Source organism: Juglans microcarpa x Juglans regia, chromosome 7D, assembly GCF_004785595.1.
Source record: "Juglans microcarpa x Juglans regia isolate MS1-56 chromosome 7D, Jm3101_v1.0, whole genome shotgun sequence".
NCBI classification, from domain to species: domain Eukaryota; kingdom Viridiplantae; phylum Streptophyta; class Magnoliopsida; order Fagales; family Juglandaceae; genus Juglans; species Juglans microcarpa x Juglans regia.
The window spans coordinates 6,830,167-6,857,743 of NC_054606.1; the positions used below are offsets into that span (position 1 = coordinate 6,830,167).

The 27,577-nt window shown below is 37.1% G+C and overlaps 3 protein-coding genes across 4 annotated transcripts; 2 read left to right on the forward strand and 1 right to left on the reverse strand.

Moving 5' to 3' along the window:
• The first annotated feature begins 232 nt into the window (after positions 1 to 232).
• LOC121239031 (vacuolar cation/proton exchanger 3-like) lies at positions 233 to 12,351 on the forward strand. Of its 2 annotated transcripts, XM_041136147.1 has the most exons (11): positions 234 to 633; positions 860 to 927; positions 1,016 to 1,044; positions 1,159 to 1,355; positions 1,464 to 1,676; positions 2,227 to 2,349; positions 2,460 to 2,576; positions 2,748 to 2,801; positions 2,992 to 3,108; positions 3,225 to 3,315; positions 3,460 to 3,638. In XM_041136147.1, exons 1-11 carry the CDS (start codon positions 337 to 339, stop codon positions 3,513 to 3,515), a joined length of 1,362 nt encoding a protein of 453 aa, XP_040992081.1. In that variant the 5' UTR covers positions 234 to 336; the 3' UTR covers positions 3,516 to 3,638. The 2 variants fall into 2 exon arrangements, with proteins under 2 accessions (XP_040992082.1, XP_040992081.1); XM_041136148.1 differs by lacking the exons at positions 3,225 to 3,315; positions 3,460 to 3,638 and adding an exon at positions 12,322 to 12,351 and having other exon boundaries at positions 233 to 633; positions 2,992 to 3,143.
• Positions 6,255 to 7,571, forward strand: LOC121239033 ((S)-8-oxocitronellyl enol synthase CYC2). Its single transcript, XM_041136149.1, has one exon. It carries the CDS (start codon positions 6,294 to 6,296, stop codon positions 7,425 to 7,427), a length of 1,134 nt encoding a protein of 377 aa, XP_040992083.1. The 5' UTR covers positions 6,255 to 6,293; the 3' UTR covers positions 7,428 to 7,571.
• Positions 8,463 to 26,341, reverse strand: LOC121239030 (ABC transporter G family member 31). The gene is made up of 24 exons (XM_041136146.1): positions 25,897 to 26,341; positions 25,133 to 25,253; positions 24,951 to 25,039; positions 24,167 to 24,251; positions 17,123 to 17,285; positions 16,944 to 17,020; positions 16,672 to 16,816; positions 15,986 to 16,287; positions 15,630 to 15,911; positions 15,007 to 15,323; positions 14,763 to 14,923; positions 14,563 to 14,666; positions 14,275 to 14,431; positions 14,109 to 14,171; positions 13,827 to 13,960; positions 13,401 to 13,733; positions 13,037 to 13,327; positions 12,885 to 12,968; positions 11,009 to 11,142; positions 10,656 to 10,883; positions 9,985 to 10,156; positions 9,808 to 9,895; positions 9,277 to 9,443; positions 8,463 to 9,007 (listed from the first exon to the last, which is right to left on the reverse strand). Exons 1-24 carry the CDS (start codon positions 26,220 to 26,222, stop codon positions 8,744 to 8,746), a joined length of 4,287 nt encoding a protein of 1,428 aa, XP_040992080.1. The 5' UTR covers positions 26,223 to 26,341; the 3' UTR covers positions 8,463 to 8,743.
• Positions 26,342 to 27,577: the final 1,236 nt, after the last annotated feature.

The window sequence follows — 27,577 nt, forward strand, 5'->3', positions numbered from 1 at the left end:
ACAAGTGCTGTCTATTAATTTGTTTGCCAACTTTCGATTAATAATTAGCACGTAGCAATACATGTTGTAGCAACAGGCAGTTCATGTTAAGTACGTGGAGCCTCATGCAAGAACGGAAACAAGGACTACGAAAATTCCCGGAAACTACCTTATAATAAACAAGAAAAACAGTGCCTCGAAGCTTTCAACCTACAACAAGCTTTGTCCTATATATATAAATATATATAACAACCATGAATAATACTACAAACGGAGAGTAATAGTACTTTCGACGTTTCTCAGAATCACGTGGCCGGGAACGATTCTCCGGGAACGATTCTGAGATACCATTACGCCATGGATTTGCAACCTGATGAGTCGACCACCTTGAACAGCATGGAGAATGGAGATCCAAAGGGTTCGATGATCATGAACAAGGAGCTCATCATGATCAGCAACGGGAGGTCAGCACAGAACGTTTCGTCCTCCATTTTACGCAAGAAGTCGGATCCGGCGCTTGTGTCGAAAATTAGGTTCAAAATGCTTAGACAGATGTTGGCAAATTTGCAAGAGGTGGTCCTCGGCACCAAGCTTGCGGTGCTCTTCCCTGCCATTCCTCTGGCAGTCGTTGCAGATTTCTATAACTTTGGCCGAGTAAGTGCATGAGTTCCCCACTTTTGGATAAGGTGTGGAAGCATGCTAGCTTCTCACAAACTTAATTCAGAAACTCATTAAAATCTTCATGATCTTACGAAAATATTTTTTTAAAAATTTTTTTCACACTCAAAATCCTCATCTTATATATGAAATTATACACACATATTATATATATATATAATTATGATGTGTTTATAATGATAGCTCTTTAATAATTTTGAAGCCTTGGATATTTGCTTTGAGCTTGCTTGGACTCGCCCCGCTTGCTGAACGTGTCAGCTTCCTCACTGAGTAAGTTAATGATCATATATAAGATGACAAATGTGGGAAGATTTTCTAACATTTTTATTTCTTTTGTTTTTCCATCAACAAAACTCAGGCAAATTGCATACTTCACTGGTCCAACGGGTATGTTGTCGATCCTCATGAACCCGATTCCTTATACCTCAGTGATTCGGATTTGAGCCTAAATTCATTGAGAAAACTAGTAAAAATTAATATTAAGTAGCACTGGATTTTCAGTTGGAGGGCTTCTGAATGCAACATGTGGGAATGCAACAGAGCTAATAATTGCATTATTTGCACTTCACCAAAACAAAATACATGTTGTGAAGTGCTCCCTCTTGGGTTCCATCCTTTCAAACCTTCTTCTTGTTCTTGGGACCTCTCTCCTCTGTGGAGGCTTGGCAAACATTAGAAAGGAACAAAGATATGACACAGTAAGATATTAAATAATTAATAATCCTGTTTGTTTTGGGCCTTTTAATTATAAGCAAGCCATTTTCCAAATTTACAATTAAATTCATGATATCTGTTTGGTTGGACAGAAACAGGCTGATGTAAACTCTCTCCTTCTGTTGCTTGGATTGCTGTGCCACCTGCTGCCATTGATGCTCAAATATGCCGCAGGGATAGGAAATTCCACAGCTCTCTATACTCTTCAGCTGTCAAGAGCAAGCAGCATTATCATGCTCATAGCGTATATTACATACATCTTCTTCCAGTTAAAAACCCATCGGGAATTGTTTGATTCACAAGAGGTACCTGATCTATACAATTCTATAACCTAAAAATAAAGATGAAGGGTAGAATTGGTAGAAATAAAGAATAAAGCTAATTTATTTATATATGGAAGTCTTCTCATGTGGACCCAGCTCTCATGTAACGGTTGCTTCGTAACGGTTTCTTTCTCGTGAACACGTGAAAGTCACTCTCATGATACTATTAACGGTTACGTAAATTAATATTGAATCTTTATCTACGTATATACCATATTACCCTTGTGATAAATTTCTATTATTTTCACGAGTTCACTCATCATGATCATCATGATCTACTATTTTTTTCCCCCAATACTCATATTCTGAAAACTAATTTACCATACATAGTATACATAGATACAGTCCTAGAGATGAGCTAGTATGAAAGCTTCACGCACTTCCTTGAAAAGAAATTCGAGTTTATTATTAAAAAAATAATTTTTTTCATGTAGAATTTAAATTTACTCATTTTTTTTCAAAAAGTATAAACAGGACTTACACATGATTCTAAGGTTGCAAATATCATTTTGGCACATTAATATATGGTCAGGAGGCCGAGGAAGATGATGAAGAAGAAAAGGCAGTGATAGGATTTTGGAGTGCGTTTGCTTGGCTGGTTGGCATGACAATTATCATAGCTGTGCTATCCGAGTATGTTGTGGGAACCATCGAGGTATAATATATCTATCTATGATCTCCACATGCAGTCCTCCGATCCATCGATATATAGTGCATGCATGCATGGTTTTGACTTTGTTATCTTAATAATTTGTGATAAATTAGGCTGCATCAGATTCTTGGGGAATCTCTGTTAGCTTCATCAGCATAATTTTGCTACCAATCGTTGGAAATGCAGCAGAGCATGCTGGATCAATCATATTTGCATTCAAGAACAAGTTGGTATGCATGCATGCTTGATATCTGATTTAGTTTTCCTTACCGATCATGTATATATATATATATATATATAATATATATATATATATATATATATATATATATATATAGGTACTACCTTAATGTGATCTGTATGTATGACAATATTGTGGGTATATACGTATAATAATGCAGGATATATCTCTGGGTGTGGCTTTGGGGTCTGCAACTCAAATTTCCATGTTTGTGGTGAGCTAAGACTCTGATCAATTAACCCATGCAAAACTATCTCCTTATAAACTAATCGAGATCCTCTTCACTTTCTTAATCGGAATAATGGACAACACTAAATGATGTAAAATCTCTCCAGAATTGAACATTTTGGAATTAAAGAAAAATCCTTCACGAAATTGATATGATCTATCAATTTCAATTTCAGGTTCCTTTAAGCGTAATTGTTGCTTGGATAATGGGTATCCGCATGGATCTAGATTTCAGTCTCCTTGAAACCGGCTGTCTTGCTTTCTCGATAATTGTCACAGCCTTCACTCTACAGGTTCATTATTTATCAATTCTTATATATATATATATGTCTTGATCACGTCAAATTGATATATCCTTGACAAGTTTTCAATGATCAATAAAACCAATACATATTCAATTATTTTTCAGGATGGAACTTCACATTACATGAAAGGAGTAGTCCTTTTCCTATGCTACCTTGTTATTGGTGCTTGTTTTTTTGTTGATAGCATACCACTGAGTAAGTACTTCGCTAAAAACTATATTCTTTTTTATCGTTCACTCCGATAGATATAAATATTACTGACGGATCATATTCTATATCTTTCTCTTTTTCCCTCTATACAGAATTTAAGTTCTAATCATTTTTGTAATTTCTTGGCAGATGAAACAACTGGTAACTTAGGAGTCAAAAAATCCTCTGGAGCCTTGATTACATGACCTGACAATTGTGTGGTTTGGGGTTAATATCCACCCCCCCCCCAAAAAAAAAAAAGGATGGTTGCAAGCCGCTGCATGGCTATGAGTCTGTAATTTCTTAATTTATTGATCCATTTTGGTGAAGTACTGATCATAAACTTTAATTTCCAGAGTTGAGGGCCAATTGAGAGCTCGAACAAAAGTGATGGCTGGCTAGAGGTTAATTTTCGCGGGGGGGGGGGGGGGGGGGGGGGGGGGGGGGGGGGGGGGGGGGGGGGGGGGGGTGGTGAAGGTTGGAGAAAGATGAGATTTCGGTGATGTTGAAGATGTGTTTGTATATAGAATAATACTAGTCTTTTTGCTTGGGGCTTCTGCTGGGATTTTTTTTTACTTTGTGATTAAAAAAATTTTTAATGATGTTGTGAATTTTTTGTTTTAAAAAAAATATTTAAAAGTATTGAAAAATGTATGTAAAAAAAGAGCCAAAAAAAAAAAAACATAAAAGACACTAACGAGAACTCCCAACAGTGGCTCTAGCGTTACTCTTGTATATAGCTCTATCTGTCTTTCTAATAAAGGTTTTTGTTAATTTCAAAAGTCACTTCATATAAACTGGACTGCTGGCAAATGGCAAGTCCTTTTTCTTTTTCTATTTTTTATTTTTTACTTTTATTGTGATTATCATTTTTGCATTTTTTAATTTGAGCAATATATTATGTTGTTCTAGTGGAAGAAATGAGTACACCATGATATCAATCTTCCATAGATTTTTTATATTATATTAAAAAAACAAATTATAATAATTGACTAAGATTCTCTAGAATTATTTATTCCAAATATTTTTTTTGCAATTAGAAGAAAGATATATAATATGTGTAATCCACGTAATATTAAATACCATGAAAAAAATAAAAATTGAGGATCTAGTATGATCAGAAGATTCATTCACCTTAAAAAAAAAAAAAAAAAAAAACATAGGGGAGAAAACATTGGGCATTAATTTTTGTTGTCTGAATATAAAATGGGCCAGGAAAGCCCGAGTTGTCTGTAGTGCAGGGAAAGTTTCACATGTCTGCAAGTTGGCCCGGCTTGCTTGCTCTGTCTTTATTTGTGGACTGATCTTTGTACTGTATTAAGGTCCATTTCTATGCGAGACAAATCAGATAGACAAACCAGACTTTGTGTTATCATTAAAATGTTACCATAACTTGTCTCATAGACTTGTGTTATCATTAAAATGAAACTATGAAGTGATAGGATATAAAAATAGTTTTATTTCAGCTTATTTTATCATTATAATTTTTTTAAATTTTTATACAAAATATAATAAAAAATTCAATTTTTTCAAATCCCAAAACAATAATAATATTCTAACAATATTTTACTTAACTCATCTAAAATCATTTCATCTCATTTCACTATTCAAGCGAGCCCTATAACTTGTCTCATATTCGTCCATTTAAATTCTAATAAGAGAAAAATGCAATTTAATTTTGTAATGAGCATTTATTTTTTATTTTATCTAACTTAAGGGTTAAATTGAGTGAGTGTAGATAGAAAATGCTTATCCCTACTCGAATAGCAAGGGACTTCAACGCACCTCATTTCATATGCTCATATTAATAAGATAAATGCTCAAACAACTTACTGAGTAACGTCATTATATATATATATATATAGAGAGAGAGAGAGAGTTGTTTTTCATCGGAGTTCTTCAAACTTGGGACTTGGGAGGATGGGTTAGTAGATACATAAACATGTGCAGGATTTAGATGTATGGTCTAACCTTCCTCCGGGAACATAAACACTTGCTAGAAAAAATTAGAAGGAAAAAAGCACGAGGATTATTAGTTTATCTTCCCGGAAGAACCTGCTCAATAAATATATGCACATAAGCATTATTATCAATGGCTACGTAAGTTCCACCTATATTGTTGTCCAACCAATCAACAATTATTTTTTTTTTTAAGAGTCCGGATCACCTGTCCAATAGTTAACATTTCCCGAGTTTATTAATAAACTAATCAACAATCATTTCTTTAAAAGCAATAGAACAGAAATGAAAGAAATAGAAAAATGTGTTCAATTTGTCGAAGTCATGGAATCTTTGTGTTTGAGCTGTACCCATTGGGGGAAACGTGGTACTTAGGCCCTGCATGCATATAGGGAACTCTACCTTTTTTTTGGGTTGAATACTACAGGGAAAGCCTCGACCTTTGACTGAAAACCTAAAAATTTAATCAAACTATAATATAATGTAATGTAATATAATATAATATAAAACTTTGTTGCAGCCGCAAGGCCAGCAAAGTGAGGGCCAGGGGCAGAATCTGCCGGCAGGTTAGCCATTCATCAACAAGGTTCTAAATATACTGATCTATGGCAGCCAACTGGATATTGTTAATTTTAATAGTGATGGATTTGTTTTAACATCTAAGGAGAGCCATTTAAAAAAAGGGATGTTGCTTGCCTTATTACAAGTAGCAGCTTATGATAATTGAGTAAATAACTTGAAGCGCAGGCTTTGAAAATTCTGTGAGAAATTCTCCCTCAAAAGAAGGGAGGCCTCGTTGTGCATTGGACTAGAAGGGTACGATAAGGAGACAACTCTTTTATAATTTTTTTACAACTTTATTTTAAATTAAGAACAATTTTATAAAAATAATGATTAATTTTTTTTACGATAATGATGTCTATATATAACAGAGCTTGTCCACAAAGAATCACATATAACACAGTTTTTTCACATATAAAGATGGGTCAGATCTCTAACTGAGGCAAAGATATCAAGTTGTGCCAATGGCAGCTGAAGAATCTGGCAGCACTGAAGCTGCCATGAACCATGTGGCAGTCATCTTTGGGGTGACGGGGCTAGCAGGGAAAGAGCTTGCAAGAAGGCTTATCTTGAAACCCAATTGGAAGGTTTATGGTATAGCTCGAAACCCTGACATCATGCCCTGCATAGAGAATCCCAACTTTCAATTCATTTCATGTAATTTGCTGAACCCCTTGGAAACCCAACGGACACTCTCTTTGTTGCATGATGTTACCCATATTTTCTGGATCACTTGGGCAAGCCAGTTTCCCTTGGATAGCCAAGAGTGTTGCGACCAGAACAAGGGCATGATCTCCAACGCCTTGAAAGCCATTCTCCCCACAGCAAAGGCATTGAAACATGTGTCACTCCAGACGGGTATGAAGCACTACATCTCATTGCAAGGCCCTTTTGACACGAAAGTTCGTTACTACAATGAAGAATGCCCGAGAGTGAGCACAAGCCAGAACTTTTACTATGTTCTAGAAGACTTTCTCAAGGAGAAGTTGGCGGGAAAGGTGGCTTGGTCTGTGCACCGGCCTGGTTTGCTAATAGGTAGTTCTAAAAGGAGTCTGTATAATTTCATGGGGAGTTTATGCGTGTATGGAGCCATTTGTAAACATCTCAATCTCCCTTTTGTGTTTGGAGGATCAAAGGAGTCTTGGGAAGAGACTTGCATTGATGGCTCAGATGCTCGGTTGGTGGCTGAACAGCACATTTGGGCAGCCACCAATGATGCAACATATTCCATGGATGGCCAAGCTTTTAATGCAATAAATGGCCCAAGTTTCACATGGAAGGAGATCTGGCCTGCACTTGCAAAGAAGCTTGGTGTAGAAGTGCCTGAAGACATGTTTTTGGAGGAGTTTCGGTTCTCAACAGGCATGGCTGACAAGAAAAATGTATGGGAGGAGATTGTGAAAAAGGAAGGACTGGTTCAAACAGAGATGGAAGATTTGGCAAATTGGGAATTCCTGGACATCTTGTTCCGATGCCCATTCAAACTGTTGGGGGCTCGAGACAAAGCTGATAGGCTTGGTTTTACAATAAGGTACAAGACATTGAATTCAATCATGTATTGGATTGATTTCATGAGGGAAGAGAAACTCATTCCTTGAGAGATAAAAGGGCTTTGACTTCAATTGGCTCAATTAGCAAAACAGGATGTGAGCACCACAAACTGCAGGTTTATTGGAGATAAAAATAAAGAACTTTTGGCAGCTTGTCTTTTGCATGTGCAAGTTGACTGTCCTCCTTGTTGTTTCCTATTTTATGAGCATACAGATTTTATTACCTAATGAAATAAATGTGGATGCCCTATTTCCCCCCCTTTTATTCCTCATCTGTCTTGGAGGGGTAGCCTGCCTAAAACCTAGCTTGTGTTCCATGTAGCCAACCTTTACTTCTATAGTTCATGTGGAGGAGCTCCAAAAATGCTCCTTTTTATTTTATTTTATTATTTTCTATATAAATGCACAATCTACTCCTTGTTTTGGGTACTTTATATATATTTGTTATCTGTAGACTGTACAAGTAATATTATATATATATATATATATATATATATATATATATGCAAATTCTCCATGCCACTAGCATTTTATATATTTTTTTCCCTACATGATATGTTGGAGCTTGAGCACAGATCAGTTACGTGTTTCATCCTTGACTTTATTTTTTTAGAAAAAAAAAAAAAAAAAGTTCCGGATTGGGTGGGGAGGATGAGGAATTTCTTGGTTCCTCCTAATATGCTATTGACAGCTAATTGACATTGTGCAGGAACTTATAAATTACTAAGAGAGTTGGATTTTTGTATCCTTTGGTATATAAATAAATAAATTAGACAAAATGGAAGAATGACTATGCTGACTCGAGCTATGTGTCATGTCATGCTGGCAGACTCATAGAGGTTATGATGAACAGTAAGACACTAGAATTAATCCAAGTCCTATAAACATGTGCCTGCGCCCATGCAAATCTCTCTTTTCTAGACGATCAATTTTAGCACCATGTGTAATTGAATCAGACTGATCGACAGTAAATTTTATTATTATTATTATTATTATTATTATTATTTTGTTTTGGAGTAATAATAATAATAATAATAAAATGAAATTGATGATGAAGTGCTTTTGTGGGAGTAAATCTTTGTATTTTCAAAACTATATGATATCAACATTAATACAATGTAATAGTTGATAACGGGGTAAGCAAAATTCTATACGTTGAAACTTATTATTAACTATATGGCTGTAGATGGATGTAAAAACTCAACTACCTAATATCGTAAGTACTAGGATTATGGAAAAATGGAGTGAAAAGATCTGAATGTTGTAGAGCACTCTCAACAAGAAGTGTAAATTCTGATTTGTGCGCTGTCTGCAGTACCAGTCAGCTGTGATGTTGGTTCAGATCCATATTCGGAGGAGCTCCGTTATCTTCTCTGGAAATTGAGGACTTTGACTGAGAATGCAAAAACGCTGAAAAAGAAGAGACAGAAAGCAACAAGCACCGCTACCGAAACTCCTATCATCCCAGGGCCATAGCCAAGACTAACTTCCAAATACTCTTTCACGCTGCCCTCAAATCCATCTCCAACAATCTTGCTTTCCACATCACCAAACTGAGACGAGATAATGCCCGTAGGGTCCACGCAACTGGGCAAATGTAATAGAACCAGATCCACCATCCAGGAGTACTGAGAGAGTATTAAAAGATGTAAAAAATGCATTAGAATGGTTCCAAAAAAAGCGGGGGGGGGGGGGGGGGGGGGGGCGGTGCGTGGGAAAAACAAAGAAATAAACATTTCTAAACAACGCCTAATTAAGGATCGTTTGCTATGCTTTTATTTTGACTCCAGCTATTTTTTCAGCATCTTGACTCCAGTTCCAGAATTTGCTTACTTAATTGGTTGAATTCATGAATGAAGCAATAGTTTGCGGTATAATGTACATTATATTTACTTACCGGTTTCGGCACGAGAAAACCTGAAAGGAGGTTCCATAGAGAGTAGAATGCAGAAGAAATGACCGCTGCTAGGTGTGGCGAAGGTGTAAGACCAACGGCCATTTGGCCGTAAAAGGTGAAGTAGGTGAATGTAAGGAACATAAATAGAAGATAGAGAAAAAACTTTCCTGCATTAATACAGGAGAAACATCCAGTTAGGTATCAGAATATTTGAATAAGCATGCATTATGCGCATGGAACATCAGAAAACAATATGATGATTATTCCATAACCGAACAATATGACGATTATTCCAGTTACGTGCCCTTTATTTTTACTTCTATTTTTCACTTTAAAGAACAAATTACACAATTGAATTCAATGTATATTCCATAACCGAACCCAAGAAAAAAGGCTATCCTCATTTAGACACTGAGTCTGTTAAATAAACATCTAAAAGAAGAAAATCAATGAAACTATCACACTATTAAACAGAACAGCAATCATCAAATCTACAGACCAAGAAGCAACTAAAAAGAAAAGGGATCTTACCAGCTGTCCGTTCAAAATCAATCATGAAATAGGTTATGAAGCCATATAGTATTGTCTGCGCAAAAATGTATGGAATCTCCACAAGGCCCTGTTAATGTGCAGTCAAAATATGTATCAGCAATTACCACTTGAAAGAAGTATAATATGCTAGATTTTTCTGAGCGTAATTACCCTTACCTGGGCTGCTGCATAAGCAATTGGAGAGTACATTCCAGCTGCTCTCTCTCTATAGAATACTGTCCTCTCAATTGAAACAACCGGTTGTACTGAAGATGCATTGTTGACTCCAAGAAATAAGCACGAGGCATAAAGAGCTCCCATAGCCGTTAGCAAGTCTTGAGTTGAACTCCTAACAACATGTATATGTTGAATAGTTAAATATATGATAAAGATCAATCAGGGTATAAAAGAGGGGCTTAGACTTTAGAGGTTGTCTTTATTGCCAGGAAAAAGACGGTAACAGAGGATATTATTTGCACGGGTTGAAGTACAGTCCGCCAAAATGGAGCAATCCTTTGAAATTTTTTGAATAGTAAGGTACATTCACTTTTTACTTTTTTGCTCAGGTAAGGTTTCATGTTAAATGCAAGGCTGCTGCGAGCAAAACTTACGAAAGGTACGGATTTATACCAACCATTTGCCTACCAAAGTCGTTAGTATATAGCTCCAAAAGGATATAACTTAGCCTAAGATTATTGTTCGTGGTTTTTAACTAACCAACCCTATCAACTCTTGAGAGATCAATATCTCTTGACAATAAAATCGAATGATTTATCATATAAGAAAAAAAAAATCAAAAGAAGAGGTTGTAAAAGAAAAGGGAGACAAGAGATAACAGACAGCATTACCTTCTTGAGCCAATTTTCCAGAACACCGAACCCAATATCAGTGCGCTAATTGTGGTAAAGAATAACCTCATGGCATTATATGTCGGCGTTCTCCAATATACAAGATTTTGTTTCCATATGCAAGTCCGAAATTGGGCGAACGAGTCTTGTGAATATGTGGAAGAAAACTTCAACGCTTCCGAGCCAGCAGGTGGAATACTGAAACGCTTAATGGAAGTTTCCACTTCCCTAAAACAAGATTAAAACAAATTATGTTTATTGCATTGGCATACAAGTAAAGACCAATAAAAAAACCATGACAAAAATTCGTAAGATCTTGCCGCAACAGCAACGCAACAAAGGATTAAGTTCACCTGTACTGCTCAGAATTCCTGTAAATGTCTGCGAAGTCTTCACCAATCCTGTCTTCAGCAGCAGTTGTAGTTACCTCAAGCATCCAAGTCGCTGGATTGTAACCATTGGGAATTGGAGGGATTCCACTAATACCCTGCATATATATATATATATATATATATATAAGGGAAAATTGAGACAAACTTCGAATAGGTCTACAGATTAACATAATTTGATCAGCTGGCCTCATGGATTATATAAAAACAGAGTTCTGGAAAATCTGTCGGTTATTTGGACTGAAGTTCGAGGGAAGAACCACATTTCTGAACCGAAATATGGATTACATTCAACATAAAGTTTCCAATATTAAACTCTCAGCTTGATCAATAAATACATCAGAAAAAGTTAGCTATGATAACAAACAATAGGATACGCAAAAATAAAGTTCTCATGTGCATATCGAAGTAAACCATTTGCGTGATTTGCAAAGATGCCAAATGATAAAAAGGTAAAAACAATAGTATGAAAGGTAAACCTGCTCAGATTAATCTAATCAGCCTAAATTAAGCACGAATTGGCAATGCCGCAATAGGTCTATAGTACAGTAGACCTATACAGTAGGTAGAGCCGTAGCAAACTCAGTTATTGGTGACAATTCGATTCCTATAACTTTTCATTATTTTCATTTTTATAGGAAACATTTCAAATTAGTCATTGGATTTTTAGGTTACCAAAAATCACTACTTGAGTTGTCAAATTTTACACAACTTTCTCACGGTCATAGTCACATGGGATGTGTCCCCTATTGCATGAAACTACACTCGTAACATACCAGTGATACCACTAGTATAAATAAAAGCTAAAACAGTTGGAAGCGGAGGAGACACGACAGAGTCGGGTATCCCCACCAATGCTTCTGTGGGTGTGGGGCAGCCCCTCCCTTCCCTTCTCCTTTGAATGGTGGGTGGATAGAAAGGATCTCTTAAATTAAGCTCCCCTTTTTAACGACCGGGGAAAATGTGTGGTGGGGGATCCCTCCTCCTTTCTTTCTTTTTGTATTTTTCTCTTGTACAAATGGCATGTATATGTTGCGCACCGCATGTGACCATCACGGTGACATGACACTGATTCAGTTAGGGTCTTTTAGAAAGACCTAATAAAAAGACTAATGTACATGTAAAATCTTAGGTAAGCTTAGGCAATTTTTCATCAAACTTGAAACTCCAAAATAAAAAACACATGAAATAACATTTATTCCTATTAAAATCTAAGGTCTGTTTTGAAATTTATCCTATTTATCAATTATTTTAAATGATACACTCTAATGTGTTAGATATATATATATATATATATAGATATAGATATAGATTAAACCATTACGAACATGAGTATTGATATAATTTAGTGATGATATTTAATTTACGTGGGGAAAGAATAAGTTCATTTATTTCTAGTAAGTGTTTTCATTTCCTTGTGTAAACTATACAATACGCAACCAGGAGACACAAGGAGGGCATTCCCGAGCGCTTATAGAAAGCATAGGACAGTAGCCACTGCTAGTTTCTCGGGGAAACTGCGGCATAAGTTTTTTACTTTATTTTATTAGGTGAGGTATTTTTTTACAAAAACTTTTATTCAGTAAGTATGAATTTCAACTTGAGAAAAGAACAGAATCAAATCGACCATCAAAAGATAAAAAATAACAGATTTTTACATAACCGGCTAAGCCACAACATGAACAGTAGACAATATTCTTGCAAATTGAATATTACAATCAGTGATGTAATATCTCGAGCAATTATGAAAAATAGGTTGTCTTAGATTCCAATCAGTCATATTTCTATTTTAGGCATTAGAGAACTATATATAGAAATTGCGAATCGGCAGAAACGTTACCTGAAGATATTTTACCATTACTTGTGAGTTGACACCAAGCTTCCCTCCATATATTACTCGGCCCCCTCGTTTCATAAGAAGTAGCTGTGGAGATAACCCCAAAGGTTAGACACTTCTAAGAAACTAACACTTTTAGAAACAAAATAGTTTACCTCATCAAATGCTTCAAATATTTCGATGTTCGGTTGATGTATTGTGCAGACCACAGTTCTCCCAGTATCCACAGTATTCCGGACAGTTCGCATGACTATGGCAGCTGCTCGTGCATCCAGTCCAGATGTAGGTTCATCCATGAAAATAATGGAAGGATTTGCTACAAGCTCCACTGCCATTGTTAAACGTTTTCTCTGCTCTGTCGATAGGCCAGTACTACCAGGCAAGCCAACCAAAGCATGCCGTAGTGTATCAAGCTCTACTAATCTCATCACTTCTTCAACGAACTCCTGCAATGAATGATAGAGATATAATGCAATGGAAACAATCCAATGTGATAAGAATTCTTATGCGGAAACTCACATGTCTTTTCTCTTTGCTGACTTCCTTTGGGAGGCGAAGAGAAGAAGAAAACCAGACAGACTCCTCGACTGTCACTTGAGGAGAATGTATATCATTTTGTTCAACGTATCCTGATACTCTGGCAAAAGTTCGCTGCTCTTTTGGGTAACCCGATACCCTAATATCCCCTTCTACGTATCCCCCAGTTTTCCTCCCGGCAAGCACATCCATCAAAGTCGTCTTTCCAGCTCCACTTGACCCGACTAAGGCAGTGAGAACACCAGGTGAGAATACTCCACTTACATTGGACAAGAGTTGCAACTTCTTCTCCGATACACCTTGCAATCTCATTTCCTGATAGACTCAAAATATTGTTTTAAATGGTTTGAAATATAGGTAAGTGAGCATTCATCAAGTATATTTGGTGGAAGAAATTGACAAACACACCTTCGGCATATCAACAAAGTAATTGACATTATGAAAAGTCATTGTTAATGGTTGAAATGGAAGGATCATGCCCTTCTTTTTGCTGCCCTTTGTGGCAGATGTTGGACTAACTGATTCGGAACCGTGACCACACACTGGATAAAAAGAGGTAGAAACACGAGTTATTCCTAAAATATACAACTGCTACAATCCGTTCCAAGCTAGGAACACAAATATCCAATAAATTCTACAAAAACTGAATGATGAATATCATTGGTAAAGTTCGTAAAAATCGCTAACTACCATCCGCAGCTGAATTCTCCTCTGTTGCATCAAGTGGGATCACTGCCTGTGCTTTCCTAAGGGCTGGAGCAGAAAATTCAGAGGTGTGAGATTTTTAATTGGCACCAACAACTTAAATAACCATTAAAAGTAAACATAAACACTGTTAAACTTCTTTCAAACTTACGATTTAGGTAGGCCAAGGCCCACGTCACAATGTTGTTGAAAAGAAAAGCATATAGTAGTAATACACCAACTCCAAGCCAATACCAATAATCACCAGTAGGTAGGCTATGTGATTGGAGAACGTTGTATCCAACTGTATTGTTCCCAATAGACGATCTCTGCAAAGAGACAATTTCCAAAAGCATAAAACTACTTCAGAAGTCATCCAGGACATGAGATCTTCAAGTATGAACTGCTATGAAGCATCAGAAAACTGGCGGATGTGTATCTATTAGCCCAGAGAGCATACCTCCATCCACCTTGTGGCCGTAAATTCGTTCACAGAAATTGCACGCTGTGCATAGCTCAGTGGTGACACCCAAAATGCCCAAATCCACCAAGGTTTAATCATTGCTGAAAGAAGAACAAAGTAATCATCGACAACATAATCGGGGTGTCATTAAAAAAAAAATAAAAAAATAAAAAAATAAAAAATAAAACGAAACCTACATTGTGGAATGATGAACCCGCCCAACAAGAATACAACTAGAATTGCTGCTGATCCAAATGTATTCGCAAGGACCATATCTCGAGCAATAGAAGCCATCATCCGGAAAAGACCCAATGCCATTTGGTGTACAGAAAAGAGTAGAAACATGAAACGGAAAAACCTGAAACATTTAACCTATATGTAACTCGTACATAAAAATACAGGCAGACAGAACGTCACCTACTAAAGTAACAAAGAAGATACCTTCCCGCATCAGGGGCAAAACCAACAGTGTAGTATACAACACACGACCACACAACAGCTTCGAGAATGGAATAAGGTATGCGCAGAATCCAACTTGTGAGAGACCACGCAGATGCAGGATGAAAGAAATTATCTCTTTGCTTGTAGAAGACAGGGAGCCGAGCTATCATAAGAGACAGTTCGGAGAATACATTGAACATCATATGCACCAGCCCATAAAACAGGCAAGAAAGATAAAGATTGCCATTCTTCTCATCTGTGGGGTGCACTCTTGTTCGTAAGAACATTGTGCATGTGACTAATCCAACGAATGCAACCTTTCATATGTAACAGATTAATAAGTCTAATAAAAAAATTAAGAAAAATTCAGAAAGAAAACTGACATCCCAAATTATAAGACTTTCATGCCCTCTAAAAGGTTTACAGTACATTCATCAAATAATTATATAGCAAAAAGGTAACTTATATTGTGTGGTTTCAGAAAAAAGGAAAATGAGCTCAAAAGAATAAAGGGAACGTCCATTAATGGTAAATGGCTAGACGCCATAAGCAATTGAGCTAGCTAGACGCACACACCTACGTTTCTACACAATGAAATGTGTCAGTGAAAATGTGAACATTACCTGGCATGTCCTAAAGGTATATAGGAAACGATGCCTGCTGATTAACAGCACTTCTCGTCCAAAACAAGCTTTAAAAAGCCCAAATTTTGACACAGCAAATTTTGTCTTGGACAGAGCCGAAGGATGACTCTTAGATTTATCATATGGAACAGAGAGCGAGGACACCAGAGACCTTCCAAATCTGGAACTTTTAAAGGCTTCTGCAATTTCTGGAACAGAAAGAAAAACGTATGGTTTGGAAGAATTCACCCAGTACTGAGCTTGGTCCTTTCTAGATGTGACCTGGGAATATACCATGTCAGATAATTACCTCGGAATGTCGAAAAAATAAATTTTCTTTTGAGGAGATTCGATACCTCTTGAAGGAAATCTGCAACACCCTTACGTGGTGGTAGTCCAAAACCTAATGACTCAAAGAATTCCAGCACTTCTGCTCGAGGGCCTTGATACACAATATATCCTTCTGATAACAGTACCAGATCATCAAACAGCTCAAATGTCTCCGGTGCAGGCTGAAGAAGAGCCATCAATACAGTAGCCTCCATTTGATGGACAAAATTCCTTGTGCATTTTACAATTTGGTATGTGGTAGAACTATCAAGTCCTGTAGATATTTCGTCCATAAACAGTGTTTTTCTTGGCCCAACGACCACTTCTCCTGTATAAAAATAACAGCGACCAACCAGATACATAATCAAACGTTTCAACTCTCATACTTTAAAAAAAAAAAAAAAAAAATCAAACATATGCACGCCACTCAACAAAGCCTCAAGTATATCCTATATTGTGTTTTTTGCACATTGGTGATTACTACTTAATAGACAAGTTAAAACTTAAGTTCAACAATCCTGCACTTTTCACAACAGGAACATAATACTCGATAACTACGTGAGTATTTATTTTATTACTCTTTGTTCTCTCAACTTTGACGGCAGTATTTTCAGTGCCACTCTTTTTTGAAGTTGGGAAACTTCCGTTGAATCTGATGTTAGGAACACAGGTAGATTGTCTTACTAGTTACTACGAAAGAGAGAAATGGGACCTGTTGTGACTCTTTTTCTTTGGCCACCTGAGATGCCCCTGAGCATATCATTACCAACCACCGTCTCCGAACATATATCAAGACCAAGCACTTTCAAGACATAATCTGTTGAAATACTATGCTTTTTATCGCCAACTGATGATGCCTGTGCAATCAAATTATTTCACCATTAAATCGGTATAAAGCAAAACACATGCATATCATTCATCCGTAAAGGACAAAAAAAAAAACAATCGCAGCACAGGCATCGAGTGAGTTATAAAGATGAAAACCTTCATAAATGCATCAATCTCGGGACTTGGCCGAATTTTCCTTTCCTTCTCTAAACGACCCAGATCTTTCATATACCCTATACACATTGTCAAAATAAATTATTACTTATAGTTTATGTAACAAACGGTTATATCATGATTTACACAGATGTCATGATGACAAATTAATGAGAACAAACCTGCAAATCCTTCGCTTGCACCTTGACACCTAGCAGCAAAATCAAAGGTTTCTCGAACAGTCAGCTCTGCAATGTGATTATCTGTTTGGCTGATGTACGCAGAAGTCCTTTGAACGCAAAATTCGTCAAGGTTATGTCCATTATATGTAATATTACCACTTCTCTGAAAACCAAAAATAAGATAATAAAATATATATAAATATAAATCAAGTAAACATAGAAAGGGCCAGGACCGTTACTAGCATCCAAAGAAAAGTGCAATTAGAGAATGACTATGAGATGCTCCTCAATCTTTACAAGTCATGTAGTATTATATAACCAAAACTTGAAGCATTAAAATATCAAGTATTGAGTCGAGTTTTGGTTATACTTACAAATTAAAGATTGTCCAATTATAAGTTTTATATAGTGTATTGACTTGAGGCAATAATTAGGAGAAGAAATTCTAATTATTAGAACATCTAGTAATGAAGAAAATCCTGGTGCTAACAATTATTGATGGGCCGGGGCCTTTGCTTAACGTCATGATATCTACTCTCGTACAGTTATCGATTAAAAGATGAACTTAAGAAAGAGTATAGAGATAGGACTAACTATCCTTCGATTAGGCAGACACTTTCTTGAAGCAAGAAATTAAGGGCTTAAAAAAAATTTCCATATTTACGTTCTTTGCAGTGCTCTGCTAGGGCTTGCAAGTTTTCCTGTGGCTTTGTGTGTGCAGCGCCGTTATGGCCACCGTGGAGGGCCCTCCTAGCCCCTCGGGGATGGCTGGTAGGCAGCGCTCCTTCGCGGATATGGTGGCCTAGACCCCACAACCTTTGCCGGAAGTGGAGATTCCTGTGCGTCCACCAAAGTCCATCGAAGGAGAGGTTTATGTTTCTTTCTCGGCTGAGGAGATTGATCGATCAGCAGCTCCTTTTAAATTTTCCATAGTCTTGAAATTTTTACGTCAACGTCCATCTCTTGATGCAATAAGATCATTTATACGTTGTCGTTGGGGCCTTGGATCTCAACCTGTTGTTTCATCCATGCAAAGGCCTAGGAATGTTTTCATTTGGTTAACAAATGAAGAAGACTTTATCAAAGCTTTGTCTAGAGAGATGCGCGACATTGATGGGATTCCTTATAGGGCTTTCCACTGGCATCCGGATTTTCATGAAGGCAAAGAACCATCCATTGTCCCAGTGTGGGTTGTTCTTCCAGGACTTCCACCTAACTATTATCACGAGGATTTTTTGAGGAATATTACGGCACTGTTCGGAAGGCTCCTACGTAGGGATAATGCAACTCGGTGTGCAACTCGTACAGATGGAGCCTGTGTTTGTGTGGAAATGGAGCCTGTGTTTGTGTGCAACTCGGTACGGCTTTCGATACGGTATTCAAAACATTAAAATGGACGCGTCAAAAGAACCGATGCATGGGCTTTGGATTGGAATTCCAAGAAGAACAACGAGTAGATTCCAAGAAATTGTTTATGAGACACTACTGGCTTATCGTGGAAAATGTAACATGCAGGGACACAATTCTAAGACTGGTAAGAGGGGAGAGGCTCGTTCTTCAGAAAATAAGGAAGGTGAAAAAAAAAAAAAATTGGGGTCCGTAAAAACAAGGGGAAGAAGAGAAATTGAAGAGGAGGTTGTCGTGGAGGGAAATAGAGAAGATGAGATTCAGGGGGAAGGGGATTTAGTGCCGTCTATGCAGGATGTGTTGATGCAAGTGGATGGGTTGAAGCCTCTGGTAGAAACAGAACTGCCGAATCACGAGGAGGGGTTTCAGCCGCACGTAGAAACAGATCATCTGCCGTCTCACGAGGATGCGTTGATGCAGCATGAGGATGGGTTGCCACCTGATGAAGAAGCTGCGTTGCAGCTTGTTAGCACGTCGATTGAAGGACCGTTGCATGAAGCTGCCGTGCCATTTGATGTGCTGAGATCTCTACATGAAGATCCACCTGCTGTGCTGCGAACAGAGAATAACACCGTGCCACCTGTTGTGCTACCTGGTGAGTCAAGTGTGTCGGTTGGCGTTAATGCTCGTGCAGTTGGTAAAAAAATTTTGCTCCCTAATGGTGCTAGATGTGCAGCTCCCACCCTGACAGTTGCTCAATCCATGCATGAAGTTAATGGGCTTGTGGAGTTGGTTAAGTATATGGGAGAGGGTGGGGTGAGTTTGAGTGGTCCGATGGTGAACGTTAGTATTATGGGCCCATTTGATAAAGGTGTTGAAGTTAAGGAATTTGAGGTTGAAGGTGTTGCTTGCGAGATGAAACGGATTATCTTGGAAGAATCTCAATCTGAAAATGAAGTAGAAATGGACAAATTTGTATTGATTTGCAGAAAGATTATAGTACTGATTCGGAAGTCTCAAAAAATAAACTAGGTATGTTTCCGAAATGGAGTTCCACTAGGGCGGTGACCCGCCCATCCAAGCTTAATTTATGATAAATCCTATTATTTTTTGAAATATTAAGGGAGTGAAAACTTTCCAAATGAGACTGAGAAAAATCATTAATAAATTTAAACCTAATATTTTAGCGTTAGCTGAGCCTTTTCTAAAGGAGGATAGAATTCCTAGTTTTTTTAAGCAAATTTCATTGTGAATTTTTTACTACTAATGAAGCGAATGCTGATAAAATTTGGTTGCTATGGAACTCGGCTATTTCTATACAAAGGTTGGCAAGCTCTAGCCAATTTTTGACCGTCAAGGTGGATGAGAATGGACATGTTTTTATCCTTAACATTGTTTATGCTAAGTGTAGCCAAATTGAGAGGAAATCTCTCTGGGAGGATTTGGAGGCTAGTGGCACTGGTCACCTTCCTTGGATACTTTGTGGTGATTTCAATATTATTAAAGATGATTCAGAAAGAAGAGAAGGACATCCTCATCATTTTTCAGCGATGGCGGATTTCAATTTGTGTCTTCAGAACTGTGGTTTGCTGGACATGCGTTACAAAGGCCCAAGCATGACTTGTTGTAATGGTCAAGGAGGGTTGGCGAGAAGCTGGGCAAGGTTAGATAGATGTTTTCTTGATTCTAATTTTCTTAATTGTTTTTCCTAATATTTTTTATCAGATTTTGGCTCGTACCACGTCGGGCCATTCCCCTTTGGTGATTCAAATGGGTGAGGATCCTTTCAAGTATGGACCTAGCCCTTTTCGTTTTCAATTTATGTGGACTGAGCATAATGATTTCCTTAGTTTTGTGGAAGGGGTTTGGAAGCAGGAAGGGTTTGGAGTGGGTTTTAATAAGTTGTCTTTTTAATTGAAAAGGGTTAAAGTGACTTTAAGGAGTGGAACCAATGTATTTTTGGTATAACTACCATTATTATCCAAGAGTTGGAGCAACGTATTGAGAGACTGGAAACTAGTCTCCGAAGTTGTTTTAATACTGAGGATAATAATGATCTTATGGTGGCTAAGTTGGATTTATCAACCTAGATGGGTCGGGAAGATATGCGTTTGTCTCATATTGCTAAAAAGAACTGGTTGAAAGACGGTGATCAAAATTCTAAATTTTTACATTCTATCTTGAATGCAAAAAATCATAAAAGGGTTAGTGATATGTGTTTGGAGGATGGTACCTCGTTAAATAATCCTGCTGATATTCACCAAGCTGCTATTGAGTATTTCCAGGATTTTTTAGGTCATCAGAGTAACCGTGATTTGCCTAATTTAAGTCATTTGATTTCTCCAATGATTTCTGATGAGTAGAATTTACTAATATGCAAAGACCCTTCTCTTGAGGAGATTAAGGATACTCTTTTCAGTATCCCTATTGATAGTAGCCCTAGCCTGAATGGTTTTGGTTCTGGTTTCTTTAGAGTTTTTTGGGATTTTGTGAAGGATGACCTTTGGAAGCCGCTTCTGGGTTTTTTCATACAAATTACATTCCCAGGTTCTTCACGGCCTCTTATATCATTTTGATTCCTAAGGTGGATAAGCCTACTGGTTTTGATCAATTCAAACCTATTAGTCTGTGCTCTGTTTTTTATAAGATTTGTGCTAAGATCATTGTGTCCCGTTTGACTAGTTTGCTTTCTAAGATGATATCTCAGGAACAATGGGTTTTTATTCTAGGTTGTAACATTTTTGAGAATATCAGCTTAACTCAGGAGATGACCCATTCTATTCACAAGAAATCTATTGGGGGTAATGTGATGATTAAGCTTGATATGTCTAAGCCTTATGATAGAGTAGATTGGAGATTCCTTTTACATGCTTTGGCTGCTTTTGGTTATTCTGATCAAGTATGTGCTCTAATTAAGTCATGTATCTTTACGCCTTGGTACTCTATTATGATGAGCGACACTCATTTGGGTTTTTTTAAAGGTGAACGTGGTTTGAGGCAAGGGGATTCTTTATCGCCTTATTTGTTTATTGTTATGCAAGAGGTTCTCTCTCGTCTTCTTTAGCATTCTTTTGATAATGGTAATATTGGTCAGTTTACTCAGGCTAGAGGTACCCCGCTTATGTCTCATCTAATATATACTGATGACATAGTTATTTTTGCAAATGGTGGGAAGAGGTTGATGAAAGGATTGATCCAGGTTTTGAAGTCTTATGAAGATTGGTCAAGTCAAGTCCTAAGCAATGAGAAAAGTGCTATATTCTTCTCCAAGCACATTCCTATCCTTAGAAAGGGATCTAGTCTTCGTATTACCGGATTTTCTGAGGGCTTTTTTCCTTTCAAGTACTTGGATGTACCTATTGTGGTTGGTAGATTGAAAGCTTCTGACTTTGGTGATTTGTTAGGTAAAGTTAAAAAGAAAATTGCTGGTTGGAAGATGAAATTGCTTTTTACAAGAGGGAGAACTATTCTTTTGCGTCATGTTCTATCGAGTATGGCCACTCATCTCCTTTCTGTTTTACATGTTCCAAAGGTTGTGATCATGGAGTTGAATCGGCTTCTGAGTTCTTTCTTTTGGGGTGAATCCGATGGGAAGGGTAAAAGAAAGTGGGTGGCTTGGAATAAAATATGTCGACCTACTGAAGAATGTGGTTTGGGTATTAGGGATTTTGGAGATATTCAACGGGCTTTACACATTAAACTTGCATGGCGTTTGTTTTCGGGTCATTTATTGTGGGCGGATTTTTTCAGAGGCAAGTATGTTAGGGGCAATCATTTATCTCTTTTGGCGCCGAATAAGGGTTCTCGTTTTTGGAGGTCTATTGTTAAGAGTATTCTTGATATTCTTAATAACTCTAAGTGGCTTGTGCGAGAGGGTAATCTCTCTTTTTGGTATGATAATTGGGAGGTGGGTGGTCCATTCAATGCCCAATTTACAGTGATTGAGCAACCTTTGTTAAAGGTTAAAGAGTTGTACATTGATAATGGTTGGGATGTTCCTCTCCTGGAAAGGCTTGTGGGTCAACAAAAAACTACAGAATTGCTTCAGTTCTGGAGGAAGGAGAATGATGGTATTTTTAGCACTAAAAGTGTCTGGGATTGTATTAGGGTTCGGGCGATCCCTTTACCCTGTACCCATTGGATTTGGCACAATAACCTTCCTAAGAAAATCTCTATTTTGATGTGAAAGGCTTCTAATAATTGCTTGAATGTGGATGAAAAGATTAAAATGGCGAGGATCCCTTTGGTGTCTAAATGTAATTGTTGTTCTTTGGGTCAGATTAAAGACCTTAATCATGTTCTTTGTACTGGTGATTTTGCTAGATAATTTTGGCGTATGACTTCTGTTCAGTTAAGTGTGCATATGGGTAATATTTTGATTTCAATTCCTAAAGCAAAGAAGGTTTCTGTGGTAAATTGGATCTCGCCCCTGCAGAATTGGGTTAAACTTAATATTGATGGGAGTAGTTTGAGAAATCATGGTCCGGCTGGGGCAGGGGGTGTCATTCCTGATATCAGAGGTAAGATGCATGCTGCTTTTTCTACCTCCTTAGGACAAGGTTCCAATAATTTCATTGAATTAAGGAGTTTGCTGGAAGGTGTCAGGAGGTGCTTGTCATCTAGGCTTTCATCGGGTTCAGATTGAGACAGATTCTCAAATTCTTGTTAATTGGATTAAAAAGGGAGAGTGTAATTTTTGGTATCTTGAGGATTATTGGGATGAGATTCAAGTTTGTCTTGATTACTTGGAGTATAGTGTGAGGCAAGTTTTTTGTGAAGGTAATGCGGTGGTAGATTTTCTTGCGAAACAGGGAGCTAAGGGTCTAAATATGGATTAGACCTAAGATAGAGTTTATTTGCCCAATAAGTTAAGAGGTCTTTTTCGGATGGATAGATTTGGTCTTCCTTATTTGAGATATCTTAGTGAGGTATGTTTTATTTGCTTTTGTTTTCATTGTTATTTTACTATTGGTGTTTTCTTGCATGTTGTTTATATTTTTTTTATAGGTTTATTTTTTCTGGTCTTTATGTTGTTTTTGGCACCTTGTAATTTTGGTTTCATGTCTATGATTTTTTAGGGTTGGATTTTGGTCTTTTTTGAATATCTGTAAACTCCCAAATTTCTAGTTGTAACCATGGTTTTCTTTCGCTATAAGTGAAGGCTATCAATAAAATTGGGATGCCGTCCTCTTTTTTTTAAAAAAAAAAAAAAAAAGAAGAAGAGAGAGAGAGAGAGAGAGAGAGATAGGACTAACCCCATTACTTCATGATATAATGAAAAACAAATATTCTTCTAAATACACTTCTTCTTTTTTTCTTAATTGTTTTTTGGAGATAGATAGTATAAGACCAACCTAAACATTTGTACATTATTAGAACATCTTAAATGAAATGTTTTTATTATTTTTAATTGAATATCTTAAATTATTCCTGAGCACTACACGAGTCTGCCCTTACTTTACTCTGATAACGAGGTCATTTGCAGTTTTTTTCTTGTGCGCGTCATACGGTATACCCCTTAAAGATTTACTCGCAGCCATTTACGAAAAACCAACTTTCAAGGCCAATAAGGTAAGTAAGTACTAGCAATAACTAAAGGAAATATTTATGCAATAGGAATCTCTAAACATTTGACGCATGAAAATAACGAATCCTTCAATGCGTGGATATAATTGCACCAAGTAGGCAAGCGCTAACCTTTAAGTTGCTGTCAAGTTTCCCGGCGAGAGCTAAAAGCAAGGTGGATTTGCCAGAACCTGGTGGTCCTAAGAGCAAAGTCATCCTACAAAGGCCGAATCAGCTTGTTTGGTCAATTCAAACAAAAACACAGGAAAGTAATGAATCCCTCTAACACAACCAGAAAAGAGCATAGATACGCCAAATATTAGAACGTGACAGTTCTTGCTTTTTGGAAAACTTTTAAGGTTGACCTACTTGTCTTCCTTTTGGTCTGCATATCACCAGCTTTCCAAAACCATAATGAAATTAAGGATAATTAAAAATTATTTGCTCTTATTTTGTCTATAGTTAAGTATTAAAGTATCCTCGCAAAATAGTTTGACTTTTTGAAATGTAAAGTACTTCACTTTGTTGTGCGCAAAATTAATGTACTTTTAACTTCAGAACCCACAAGGGAGAAACATTTGGAATGCCTATATTGCTCAGATGAAAAGTAATTAGTGTAATATCAGATTAAAGCTCATTTTGTGCCCATTAGCAGACACTGTGAGATAAGGCCGCAATCTTCTTTACACAACGGTTCAGTAAGTTTAAAAAATGCTCTCATTACTAGTATGAATTAAATGCGAGATCAAAGTTTACCTGTATGCTCGAGTATGTAACCTTTTTTTTTTTTTTTTAACTTTTATGTTCAATAACAGGGCATGGTTCAGTTAGTAGAGAAGATTTTTTTTTTTTTCTTTTTAGTCTTTTCTACCATCAGTAGCTCTTTGTACGAGGGAAGGAAGAACTCTTGTTATACCTTCCCGGTTTGACGACACCATTGATGTTGTTCAAGATGGTTAAGGAGTGTCGCTTTGGTCGAAATATCCGTAGACTAGTTAAAATTCGCTGCATTCAAAGAATTAAGAAAAAAGATAATGTGAGGTCCAAAAGATTAAATTATAATGCATTAAAATCCAGTACACTAGAATAAAACTCGACCTCAATGACGTCACGAGAAGCATTAACCAAAGTAGGCAAAGCTCTTGAACCGGTTTGAACATTGGCCTCAATGTTCAAGTTCTCGTACCTCACTTCCACCGTCGGCACCTCCAATCCGACTCTTTTAATGATGAAAAGGTATACGTAATTAATATAATCGAAGAAATAAACACGAATTACACGATTCATGTGAAGTTCGAATATCGTTTACTTAACGAATTATCCAGTTACGAAGATATCGAAATCGAATTTCCTGGATATAGAGAAGTTCAGACTCTGTACAATACAAACAGTTTACAGTTCTCATTACGCAAATCCCTGTTTCTATGTATACCATGTCTAACTTGATTTTGTATAGTTGCAGACGATATTATGCACATCCCTCTTTCTATGTATGGTTGATCGTGTTTCCGTGTATAACTTGATTTTGTATAGTTGCAGACGATCTGTGCTTTCCATTTTTGCAACTATACAAGTTCAAGTAATACACGGAAACACGATCAAGCCAGACATACAAACAGGAATATGCGTAATAGTTTTTTTTTGGATACAGATTGCATTTGAGAGTCTAAACTATCTGATATACAATTTCAAAATATTTTAAAGAATTTAATTGAAATAAAGATTTAAAAGGATATAGAATAATAAAATCATATTCTGGAATCCGGTTCAGTTCCAAGGACTTGAAAAATCGCAAACGCACAGAAACGAAATCCAGAAATGATAGAAAGAGAAAAAGAGACATGGAATCTTGAGCGCTATACCTATCGAGGCGCTCTTTAATGGCCGAGAGCAACCTATAGTTGTCTTGTTCATTGGTCGCCAAGGCATTCCTCACAACAAGCTCCCGGCTAAAACGGTCCAGCTTCCGCACGTCGATCGTCTCTGTCTTAGAGTCCTCTTTCCCCTGCTCCGACGGAGTCCGCCTCAACAACGCGAAGTTCGTCCTCTGATGCGGGGGAAACTTCTCGATAGCCGCCCATCGCAGCTCCTCCTCGTCCTCCGCCACCGATTCCGCATTCGAAGGTCTTCCAAAGGACTCTTCCGTTCCTCCAATCTCGAAGTACTCGCTCCCATTCGATGCCGCCATAGCCTGAACTTCGTTCTCACTGCCTCTCTCTCTCTCTCTCTCTCTCTCTCTCCCCCGACGAATGCGTTTCCGGAGACAGTTTGAATAGGGGGCGGCTCCTTTTAACGGGATGAGAGAGTGCGGATGGGTTGGTGCCGTTTGAATCAAGGCGGGGATGGTTCTTTTAACACGCACTGAGAGCGAGAGAAAGAAGCTAGACGGGTTTGTTAAGCTGTTACTTGATTTAGTTTTTCGTCCGAAGCCCCGCGAATTTTGAAGCAAATGGAATTCCGAATTTACCCCTCAGTAGCAGGAACTTTTTGCCAAATAAAGCGGTAAAAACTTGGCAGTTGTGTGGAGACACTCTCCTCAGCCTCTCCACAATTGAAACTTTCTTTTCTTGATAACTGCCATCTATTCTCAACAAGCATCTTCCATTGTCGCCTTGCTTTCTAGAAAATCAAAAATGAATCCCCCCCTCCCCATGTATAAAAAATAAAAAATAAAAAAAATCATCCATTGTGAGACCATTTTTCCTTTATGATTCCGTCGATGAGAATTCCATAATTTTAAAATATAAGTTGTCAAGTGGTTACAAGAGTATTATAATTTTATAACAATGCCCTCAATTTAAAAACAATATTGAAACTATTTTTTTTAAACTATTTATATTTTAATAAAATAAATTATATAATGTTTCTAAAGTAATCGTCGTTTTAAAATATAAATCGTAATATAGTTATAAGAGTATTATAATTGAGTAATGCTATTATGCCGTCTCATTTTACCTCCTCAATTTGACCGCTTATGCATTTAATTTTTTTTTTAATTTTTTTTCTCTTTTACTTAATGATTAAGGAAGTCACTATTAGTGTATTGATATTTTTTATTTTTTTAAAATATTTAAATATATTTGAAATAGAAAGGGAAAAAAATACAATTTGCACACTATACGGCACACAGAGTGGGCACATGCAGGCGGCAAAGTAGCACCACTCATTATAATTTTATAAAAAATGCGTCTTAATTTAAATTTCTTCCCCTTGCATCAAGTGAAAGTAATAACATATCAATAGAGTATCGGCACAGCCAGTAGTATTCTCTCAAAAAATTTATGTGTTTTTAATGGGATTCGAGACTTGAATCAATGACTCATTAGAGTATTTGAAAAAGTTAGGAGTCTTGAATTGTATTATTATTATTATTATTATTATTATTATTATTTGTCATTTAATTGTAATATTGATGAGCCTCTTCCACTTGGAAATGATAATAATTAAATAATGAAGATGCACAAGGACACAAGAAGCATGGCATTCCAACGACCCGCGAACCCAAAGTTTAAACTGGACTTTTTTTTTTTTTTGGTCCATGCA